At 34.6% G+C, this 11,804-nt stretch overlaps 1 protein-coding gene across 1 annotated transcript in view; it reads left to right on the forward strand.

Annotated features, from left to right (window-relative positions):
- Positions 1–8,700, forward strand: part of MS3_00002222 (uncharacterized protein) — a 65,252-nt gene extending 56,552 nt beyond the window's left edge. Inside the window, exons 17-18 of the mRNA XM_051209795.1 lie at positions 512–1,561; positions 6,851–8,700. Of these exons, the coding sequence (XP_051075261.1) occupies positions 512–1,561; positions 6,851–7,885 (2,085 nt within the window). The 3' untranslated portion in view covers positions 7,886–8,700. The remainder of the gene's footprint in view (positions 1–511; positions 1,562–6,850) is intronic.
- The last annotated feature ends 3,104 nt before the right edge of the window (positions 8,701–11,804 follow it).

Raw genomic sequence — 11,804 nt, forward strand, 5'->3', positions numbered from 1 at the left:
CAATCTATGATTATCCTTAACAAAATTTATTTATTCACACCTTTAAATTTGTTGTATAAAGCTGTAAAGTAACCAGTCTTTTCAAAGTGAGCACATTCAACAAAATTTTTATTCAAATAACAATTGTATGCTCATCGATGACAAACTTTTAGATAAATATTTGAAATCAGTGTTTGGGAGTGTTCAAACTTGCAAGAAATAATACAGTCATCTACCTATGACAACCGATGATTACCTCATATTACCTTAAATTGACTGCATTCGGAAGCATGGGACGTTGAATTTCTAACAAACTAAAACCACTGTGCCTATTTAGGGAGCTGAAAGCTATGACTTTTGATTCCATATTTGGGCTATGTTTTTACAATCCTGTGGAGTCTCCAATCTAATATAAAATAAATGTACAGTGCTTCCTAGCTTTCCGTTATTCCTCAAATGATTTTAATGTCTAATTGTTAAATATTTTCTAAACTTTAGTCTCAGAGTAACCTGTTCGATTTTCACTTCACAGATTTTATATATTCAAACCACTTCACATAATACTACTGTAAATAATTCATCGGCAGTTATCAGTGAAGATAATGGCAAATATTATTATTATAAAGATGATTTGATTGTATTAAATCCAAATCACTTATGCAATGAGATACTAGGTAAATGTTTCTCTGAACGATTTCTTCATCGAACTCGAATCACTGGCAGTTTTACTCTAGATGATATACAATTATTTGTACGTGAACAAGATACACAAATTTTACTTAAATTGCTAGAATCATTTGGTTTATGTGTGTGTTGTATTGTTAAAGAGCATCGTCATTTAAAATCACGAAATAAAAAGAAACATTCAACTGATTGTTTTGAATTATTTGAACAAATTAGTAGTAGTCCATTGTCAAGACCATTGACACCAGATATTGAACAAACTGATCGTAATGGTAGTAATTACAACAGCAATAATAATAATAATAATAATAATAATAATAATAATGGTAATAATGATTTATACTTAAGCAATAATACACAATTTCCAAAAACTATTGTATTCGATATTTCTAAATTGAATAATTCTTCCATTGCAATTGAAGAGATACAAATTGAAATGCCACGTTTAAATCAAATCCCATTATATCATGGTTTATGGGATAATAGTAATGATGAGAATAAAAGAATGATATATTCTGGTTTACAATTAATTACATCCCCAGGACAATTTATACATTTAATGCCACGTATACAAGTACAATTAAGACGTGAAATTTCAATCAATCGAAAGAAATTTATTCAAACAAAATTATCAAATGAATTTAATAAATTAAATTTAAAAGGTCATCATAATAGTAATCAGAATATTAATAAACAGTTTTATACAACATCAGAATTATATTTAAATTCATTAGATTTTAATTTTAATAATAATAATATTATTACCAATTCTATTTATAATAAACGAAGAACAAAAGGTTCACATTCATGGAATTTAGTACAGTGGCTTCATGGATCAAAAATTACTGATTCGAAAGGTGAAATACAAATATTTTTATGTATTAATGAATATAAACAAGTAAGTTAACATGATTAATGATTTGTTTCCTTTAAGGAAATGTTTTAATTGTTAAACATAACATAATCACTAATTCAACTTTCTACTTACTTACTTACGCCTGTTACTCTCAATGGAGCATAGGTCGTCGGCCAGCATTCTCCATCCCACTCTGTTTTGAGCCTTCCTTTCTAGTTCGATCCAACTTTTGTCCATTTTTATCATGTCTGTCTCCATTTCTCGACGTAATGTGTTCTTCTTCTGCACTTGTTGTTGCGTTTGGGATAGAAAGGCCAGACCATCTGCTAAGTCTAGATCGTCTAACTGCATTCTAGATGTTCACTGTATCCCGTGCTTCCCTTCAGATGTTGATGTCTTCATGATCCAGTCGATCACCAGGAGAAAGAGAAAGGGTGAGAGTAAGCAACCTTGCCTGGCATGGGTCTTTACTTCGAACGACTTTGTCAACTGTCCTCCAGTCACGATTTTGCAGTTTAATTCATCATAGGAATTCCGTATGATATTGACTATCTCAGGTACGCCGTGGTGTCGATGACGCTTCCCTAGTGTTGTCCTGTCCACGCTATTAAATGCTTTCTCATAGTCAATGAAGTTGATGTAGAGTGATGAATTTCATCCAATCGATAGTTCCACAATGATCCGTAGTGTTGCGATTTGGGCTGTACACGATCGATCTTTACGGAATCCAGCCTGTTGGTCTCGAAGTTGGGCGTCTACGGAGTCCTTCATTCTGTTTAACAATATCCTGTTGAAGACTTTTCCCGGTATTGTGAGAAGAGTGATCCACCTGTAGTTATCACACTTGCTGAGATCGCCTTTCTTTGGTATTTTGACCAGAAGTCCTTCTATAGAGTCTCTTGACACTTGTTCTTCAACCCAAATCTTATTGAAGAGAATGTGGAGTATCCTTGCAGTTACTGCTATGTCTGCTTTTAGTGCCTCTGTTGGAATGTTGTCTGGTCCTGCTGCTTTGCCACTCTTGATTTGTCTGATGGCCATGCTGATTTCTTCAATTGTTGGTGGGCTAACATCGATTAGGAGGTCTGTGGGCGCTGCTTCGATGTTGGGTGGGTCCAGTGGAGCTGGTCGATTCAAGAGTTCTTTGAAGTATTTTACCCACCTGTTTTGTTGCTCTTCAATGTTGGTGATTACTTTGCCTTCCTTGCTTTTCACTGGTCGTTCTGGTTTGCGGCGATTTCCAGAGAGTTTCTTTGTTATGTCATACAGTTCTCTCATGTTTCCTTCTCTTGCAGCCTTTTCCGCCATCGTTGCTAAATCTTCCACATATTTACGTTTGTCGGTTCTGATGCTCCTCTTCACTTGTTTGTTTACTTCTGTGTATTCAGCTTGTGCCTTGGCTTTTTCTGCTCTTGTTCGACTGGTATTGATTGCTGCCTTCTTGTTCCTCATTTCTTGAATCCTATGCAGTGTATCAACAGTGATCCATTCCTTGTTATGGTGCTTCTTGTGACCCAGGACCTCATGACATGGTGGAGTGATTTCCTCTTTGATCCCTTTCCAGTTGCTCTCCATAGTAGTTTCTTCTCCATTGAGTAGATCATGAAAGACCTGGAACTTATTGCTGAGGACTATCTTGAATTTTTTAAGTTTGTCAGATGGTTGCTCTGGTTGTCAAAAGGGTCATCGGCCTCGTGAATTCCGAAGGAGCTCGGCTTTCATCAAGAGGCATCATAACTCTGCTAAATGAAGACCTTCTGACTCCCATGGCAGAGTTTAAGGGGTTTGGATAATTTTTTCTGGTTAGCGTTTTTTAGCGAGTTAGTTTTCTACGGGATGGGGTCGCTAACCCCATGTCCAACCCTCCTCCTTTACCTGGGCTTGAGATCGGCAGTGGCTCGCGAGGGGCTCCAGGCGGGGTTAAGCATTTATTGACTAACACGATAAAAATACTGATCACTAAGTTATCACCAATATATCACCCTGTGTGTGCGTTAGTGCTTACATGAGATGCAAGATAGGCCTCTTTACTGAATGCTAACTGTCACGACACATAGTGAAACGTTTTGGTGGAGTTCGAACACCTCACTTCTATCTGAAGTTTGTGCTGAATATGTCGTTCAGAAGAACAATGAAAGCTCCACGACCAAACCATTCAGATCAGAGAAGAAAACTCCATCAAAATCAAAATCATCCATCTGAACTACAAATCTTCTCCAACACCTCACAGGGAAACGTCTTCGTTAACAGTTATGGTTAATCACCAAATATCAAACATAATAAAATTTATGTGGTATTGTAGTGAACAAGAACACCAGTGGGGACAATCCAATGCATTTAACACAAAATTGCAGGACTTGTTAATAAAATCTAACAATCATAAAGTAAATGTTTAATTTGCAAATTGTTCATCGATTGTCTCAAAATCACTCAGCCTTGATTGTTTTTGCATTTTCATACAAATTAAATTCTGTTTCCATTCTTTACTGTTCGGTCCTCTTGTCTCTCTGCTGCCAGACCTTCTATTCACGAGTAACGTCATATACTACTTATGTCAATACAAGTAGCACACCACAGTATGAGTAGCTCGAGTCAGTTCGTCATACTCTCGAAGACCGTTGGTATTATAAAGCGACAAATCAAACAACTAGATTTTACATTTTGTTTACAGTAATAATATATTTACTCTATAAATTACACACAGCATAACAATAACTGACATATGATGTCCATAATGTACCCAATACAGATGCTTAAGTATGTTGGTACATCAATAAATTTCACTGATTATAAAAAATGACGATTATCATTATAAAAATACAAGCAGTAGTCAATCTAGATTTTTTCAGGCAGATCAACAGTTAGTAATAAAAGAATCTGGGATTATGACATAACCATAGATAATCATTTATAAGGGCTTGGAACAATATACTTCAATTAATTGCTCTTTTTTACACGCTTAAAACTCAGTTTAAAATGGAACTTTCCCATTGTTCAATTTATTATTGAACACTTGATGTGTCAATGAGAGTAAATATACTTTTATGTTTGATTGTTCAGGATCACTAAGATCGAACTGCAAGACAGAACAGTTGATGTACTGATCTAGTTCCAGTATTGATTATAGAGCCAAATCCTGACCACACATCAATAGAACTAAGAAATTACGTTACGGGTATAACTGCGTCATAGTTGGAAACGAACTGACTAATAGACTCGTAATAAATTAACAATAACTTAGGAATGGTGAGACGCACAACAATGATTTATGTGTTAGACAATAGCTTATAAATAAGAGAATACAAGAATATAATAGTTTAAGTGTTTAATAATTCTACAACGAAAATATCAACAAAAACTCCAGACAGGACCATTCCGACAGTCCACTCCCGCTTTATTATTCATCCCGCCATAGAAAAATTATTTTGATGTGTTATGACCTTGGACGTCTGGTTTTCCTATCGCACGACTTATCTACCAATCCGAATACGACTTATACGAATCTTCACACTAGGCCAACCAATGACGTTTAACCGGTGTGGGCAGTTTAGTGTCCTTATTGGTCCTATGTCTTCCGAGCCCTTCCACTTGAGTCCAGAACAAGATACCAGCTTCCGAATCAGAGCAGATCAGACCAGAATCAGAGCAGATCGTTTATTTCAGGCATACTTCGTTTATATATCAATCACACAGACCTCAACGTACCATAAAATAGGAAATAATATTTGTACACAAATAAGCCCAAAAAGTGGCTGTGGATGTGGGAGGCAGTAGTTAATGAGCTGAACATAACTTAAGAACCGTAAATCGTACAATAATAAGTTATAGGTCAAAATAAAGCTTATAATAAGAGGAATATAAATATATGTAATGTAATTGTTGAATAATTATACAATAAGAATATTTATAGAATATTAGTCCATTAATAGTCCTCGGGAGTTACCTGTAATTTAATCTCCACTCGGACATAACAGATTGAGTTCAGGAATATGAAATTTTGTAGCCATCCGATTGATCAGTAGTTAATTAACCAAGTTCAATGTATGGTGTTCGATTTATTATTCAATCACTTCTGTAAGAGATTCTACTGATCTTAAAAGTAAAAGCTTTCTTTAAGCAGTACCTTGTAGACTCCTTTTAGATTAGTGAGCTGAATATATTTCGCGGCACTTGTCATTTGATAAAAATAAAATATCGGCGAGACTATAATTTGTGGACGAGCCAATGAAATTAAAGGTATCATGTCTTGGATTTTGTGTGGAATTCATTCATATGGTAAAATAGTATTTTGGCATTATAACTGATATCAGTTCGTGATGATGACTCTAATCTCTAACTTCTAGCGCCGAATCCCGATTTTTGACACTAATTTATACTATATTTAGACTAGTAGGGAGGGGAATTTTTCTGTAGTTCTCTTGAAGGTCATCCATAAACCACAGTCTCACTGAAATGTCTTTCACAAAATATGTTCTGACAATTTTATGTTTTATTTTAAATGTCTTGGTTGATGCTTAGCGGTTATCCTGTATTCATGTCAAATAAAAATAGAAATTCAACTACCTAACAAACCCGAACCACTAGTCCTTCCAATAACGCTCCTGATTTTGCACAAGCTTACTTAAAAACCTGACATGCGATAATATTTCGAGTTAAATTTGTTTATCGGTGTGAAAGCCGTTGAATTTTGACGTTTGGTTCAAGCTCATTTAACCTCTGCGTTTATTGCTAAGAAACATGACAACCTCGATTACCAACTAAGGACCTAGTTCTTGACCTTCTAGAAATCCTCTGTTGATTATATAAAAAACATTTCTCGACGAAAGTATAAACAATACTTCTTTATATACATTTCAACATAAAGCATGCGATTTCGAGTCATCTGGATTTGTAGGCCACATTGCAATTTGACCCATAGAATTTGATATAGACCAAAAAAAACTGACATACATGACATTGGTCACTACCTTGTGATCAGTGGTAACATCTCTGACCGTGAAACTGAGTGACATGTGATCGAATCCACCAGGTAGCGTCAGTTTCTTCAAGATTACAGACACACCTTGCTGTCGGCTGCCAAATAGCATGAAACCTAGGTCCCGGGGCCTCTTTATGACTACTACCATCGACCACCCTAATACTTTTTTAAAATCTTAGCATTATGGTATCTGTGTAATTATAAGCAATCAGTTGTTTTGAGCTAGAAACTACGGCTTCACTCATTAGATACCAATCATTTATGTATAATACAAATATTTTTGTTAGTCAATTCAAATATAAATAGTATGGTCATTTAATTTGCAATATCCTTCTTTCTCATTTTAATAATAGGTCCTTGATATTTTCTCCAGATGTCTCCCATGTCATATACACCAAGCATTTAGTCTTCTTCATGAAACCGTCCATTTGATTACACAGGTAATTTCAAAATGTTGTCCAAACTTAGATCTGGAATTTAAATTACTCAATTCAAACGATCTAAGCAAACATTATAAAAATCCAAAAGTATGGGATTCTAAACAATTAATACAAACACTTCTATTTTTGATTGCACAAAATTCTCACAGCTATAGAACATCGTTGTGTAGTATTGACTTACACAAACCAAGAACATCACAAAATGAAACAAACCAACGCTCAACTGATGTGAGACATCTTCTTGATAATGATGACGATGATGATGATGATAATGATGTCAACATAGGCAAAGACGAGGGTGAAGAGGAAGATAATGACGACGCATCTTATGAAGAGAACATCTTTAATAACAACAATATAAACAACACTAATATTAAACGAAGAGAAAATAGAAAGTCAGATCATTCAATACATTTACAAAATCAGTTAAAAAAAGATTTATTTTTCAGTAACAATGAATTAGCACAAGAAGTATCTAATCATTTATTAAATATACCATCCTATCCATTACCTACTACTGTTTTACAAAAATTAGCTAAACAAATCGATGTTAATGAACGGGATCCATATAAATTTAATACACTTGTACAATGTTTATGTTATCCAGAAATGATCAGTTTAATTACTCAATGGAATCAAGGTATTTGTTTATGGAGTACATTAAGTCCAACAGTAATATTATTACATTTTGCTAGTAAATATCCCATACGATTTTTAGAATGGGCATTATTATCAAGTTATGGTATGAATATTGTAAAATTATTATATACTTCATATATTCTATTGAATTTCAGTCAAATTATATTCAAAGAATCATCAATGAAATCATTAAACAAAGATAATAATAATAATAATAATAATAATGATAATAGTAGAGAAATGAATCATTCAAATCATCTAATAAAATCTATACGTTCTTCATCTACACCACGTAATAGTCAAATATAACAAACAATAAAAGTGGAATATACAAATCGGAAGAGATTTACTTATTAACTTTGTTTATCTTACTTAGAAAGATGCTTCTTTACAGTTTACTTCAAATTTCATCATAAAATAATAATAATACGAATACATTTTCTTTCCTTCCAATTTCCTCATTTTATCATTATTATTTGTGTGTATTGCTTTGTTTGTTTTTTGATTTCTTGTTTTTATTATTAAAATATGATTTTACAAAGAAAAGAAAAGAAAAAAGAAGAACAATAAAAATATCAAACTCATTTACATCAATTAAAATTAATTAAGTAATATATAAGTAATATATATAAGTAACCTTTAACGACAGTTCGTGAAATCCAACTAATGATTCACTAGTAAGTAATCATATCGAGATTCATATATAATCTTGTAATCTGATCAATAAAAGAACTAGATCTCTTTAAGAGATTTACTATTTTTAATGACAGAATGAAATATAACATCATAGGTATCTTGAGACTTTTTAATTTTATGAATTCAAATTCAAGTTTACTACTGCATAACTTAATTGTTTAATCAATAAAAATAAGATGAATGTTTCGGTCTTTTTTTCCAAAACTCGTCAACTGCATATATCTACATCCAAACGTTTTTTGTTCATACTATGGTTTAAATCCAGTAGCTTTTGCTTCAAAACCTCGGTGTGTTATCCACTGAGTTGATAAGTACAGATAATCATTAAACTGTTCAATCGGCTGTGAAGGTATTACTAAGGGTTTGTACTTTCTTTTTTTTAATACACAATACTGAAGTTTGTCAATCTGTAAAAAACATTTTCATCACTAAATCTTAGTTTGAGAGTTCTCGAATGTGCCGTTACTCATGACCTTTATAAATGATCAAACTTAAAGCATTTAGATAATGACAGCAAAGTAATTGAGTCTCATTTCAATAATCAATACTTACAAATTTTGTTAGTTTGCGATATACTGCTACCATCAACCAGTGCTGTTAGTGAAGAGTTGTCCAATTATCTAACGTAGCTGAACTTTATAGATCACATCTCTCTTAAGCCTTAAGAAATATTGTATGAAAACTAGTGGCTAGTGAACACACAACTATTGATTTCATATTAGGCCTTTGTAGATTTTTTCAGCTTTTAGATCAATCATCCATAAGTAACGTTAAACCTATCACATGTATGCATCGGTTTCCGTTGTCATGTCACACAGCAAAATAAAATTAACAATACAAATGTCGTATGATAATTATTGCTAACAGTATCAATCTTATTAGAAGAGACTAAGTATGAATAATATGATTTGACAATAAGAAAACGGCTTCCCAGTTCTTCCAGTTTTTCAGTGATGGTTTACCATTAATCGATTCATAATCTTAAAGTAGGAAAACAATTTCAGGAATCGGAGTTATAATTTCTTTAAGACAGTGAATACATTTCTTCCATCAAGACTAATTATGAGTCACGTTATCCAATGTCTCAATCCACTGATTATGGTAATCGTTCGAATATCAAACAGGTAGTTTGCACCTACTATCATAGTTCAGTTAAGCAGTCAATAAATTCATGGACCGATGTTACGTCTTAGGTTTTATTAATTCTACACCAGTAAACCTTAGTGAAATCATATAGTTATGTGAACACCAAAGTAAAAGTGGAGACGATTAGATACCACTTACATATTTCGGAATCTGGATTGAGTACACTTTTCAAAATGATCTATATATCATAATACCGAACTTAAACTTTAAATCAATCATTTAAAAAAATTATAAGTTCTGAAAATTCCAGTAATCGTTCTCGTACTAATGACATCTCTGACCTAATAAATATTTGGTGTGAGTACATTATCTTCCAGTTAAATATACAAGGTGCGAAACTCAGGACAGATATCTCCTTCTAAAACTAAACAGTAATCAGTATAGGTACATGGAATGTTCGCACAATGTGTGAGACCTGGACAAGTCAAATAACTGAGGAAATAAGAGATGGCGGTTTTCGGAACTAGTGAAAATCATTAGAAGAAAGCTGAACAGAAAACGTTAGATTCCAAAGAGGTGCTTTTGAACTCTGATCACGAAGAAGAAAATGCCTCACACAATGAGCTACACTGATGCTGTCCAATGCAGATCGAAAACCATGAAAACGTCATTCGAAGAAAGGAGTATCGAATAACAATGAGTGTTATCCAGTGCTATGCACCCACAAATGGTAGAAATGAAGACGACAAGGATCAGTTTTATGAGAGACTGTAATTGTTTGTAGAGAAATGACCAGGAAATGACCTGACCATCCTGGTGGGAGACGTAAACGTCGAATTCGTAATGAACAACACTGGGTATGAAGGAGGAATGGGAGAAAGGAAGGAGAATGGTGAGAGATATCCAAATTTATGTGCATTCGATAAATTGCTGATAGGCGGACATATACTCCCCCCTCCCAAACACATACACAAAACCACATGGGTCTCACAGGATCACACTACAGACAACTAGATCGATCATATTTGCATCGGTAAAAAATTCACAAAATCAGTGGAAGGCGTAAGTACCAGGAGAGGAGCTGTCATAACTTCAGATCACCATCTGGTGGCTCCCGAGATGAAACTGTACCTAAAGAAGCATTGGACAACTGAAGACACAGCCGTGCAAAGGTTCAATACAGCCTTCGTTGAATGGACCAGCTTCACTGAATCCACTGGATATTGAAGCAGCACACACAGAAAGCTTTCTATATATGTCACCCCATCAACAACAGAATAAATAATGATGGTCGTAGGATAAATCAACAGTGAGAAAACAGTAGGACCAGACCGGCTGAAACACTGAAGTCGCTCGTAGAAGTAACTGTAAACATGCTTCATACTGTATTCAGCAAGATTTGGGAGGAGGAGAAAGTGCCACTGACAGACTGCAAAGAAAGACATCTCATTAAGATAAAGACAGGAGATCTGAGCAAATTTGAGAACCACACAGACATCACACTGCGGTCAGTATTGGGGAACGTTTGGGACAGAGTGTTGCTAAACCGGACGAAAGATTCAGTAGACGCTCAACTTCGAGATCAACAGGGTGGATCTCGTAAGTATAGATTATGTACCGACCAAATCGCGACGCTACGGATCACTCCTGACCAACTAATGGAAGGGAGTTCGTCACTATACATCAAATTCCTTGATTATGAGAAATTATTTGACAGCGTAGTTAGAAGGACCTTACAGAACCTTCTTCGACACTATGGAGTGAGTAGATGAGGTTGTCACAATCAAACGGAACTGATATAACGGACTACAGTGCAAAGTCGTGAATGAAGGACATCTGACAGGCGCCTTGCAAGTGAAGACCGGAGTCAAACAAGACTGCCTACTCTCTCTTCCTCTTTCTTCTGATAGTTGACTGGATTATGAAGACCTCCATCTCTGAAAGGAAGCACGGAATAAATGGATAGCTTGCATGCAACTAGACGATTTAGACTTCGCAGATGACCTAGATTTTCTATCCTATACACAAGAGCAAATGCAGATGAAGACAACCAGTGTAACATAAACTTTTGAATCAGTAGGCCTCAACGTACACAATGGAAATAGCATGATCCTCAAATACAACACGGAGAACACCAACCCAATCACACTTGGTGAAGAAACTTTGGAGGAGGTGAAATGTTTTTCATACCTGTTCGGCGTCATCGACGACCAAGGAGTATCTGATGAGACGTAAATGCATAAATTGCGAAAATTGAGGTCAGTATTCCTACAACTGAAGAACATTTGGAACTCGAAACATCTTTCAATTAATATCAAAGTCAGAATCTTCAATACAAACGTCAAAACAGTCCCACTATGTGCAGCTAAAACTTGAAAAACTACTACAACCATCATCAAAATGTATAAGTATTTATAAACCATTGTTTATACAATATACTCCATAT

Source organism: Schistosoma haematobium, chromosome 1, assembly GCF_000699445.3.
Source record: "Schistosoma haematobium chromosome 1, whole genome shotgun sequence".
NCBI classification, from domain to species: Eukaryota; Metazoa; Platyhelminthes; class Trematoda; order Strigeidida; family Schistosomatidae; genus Schistosoma; species Schistosoma haematobium.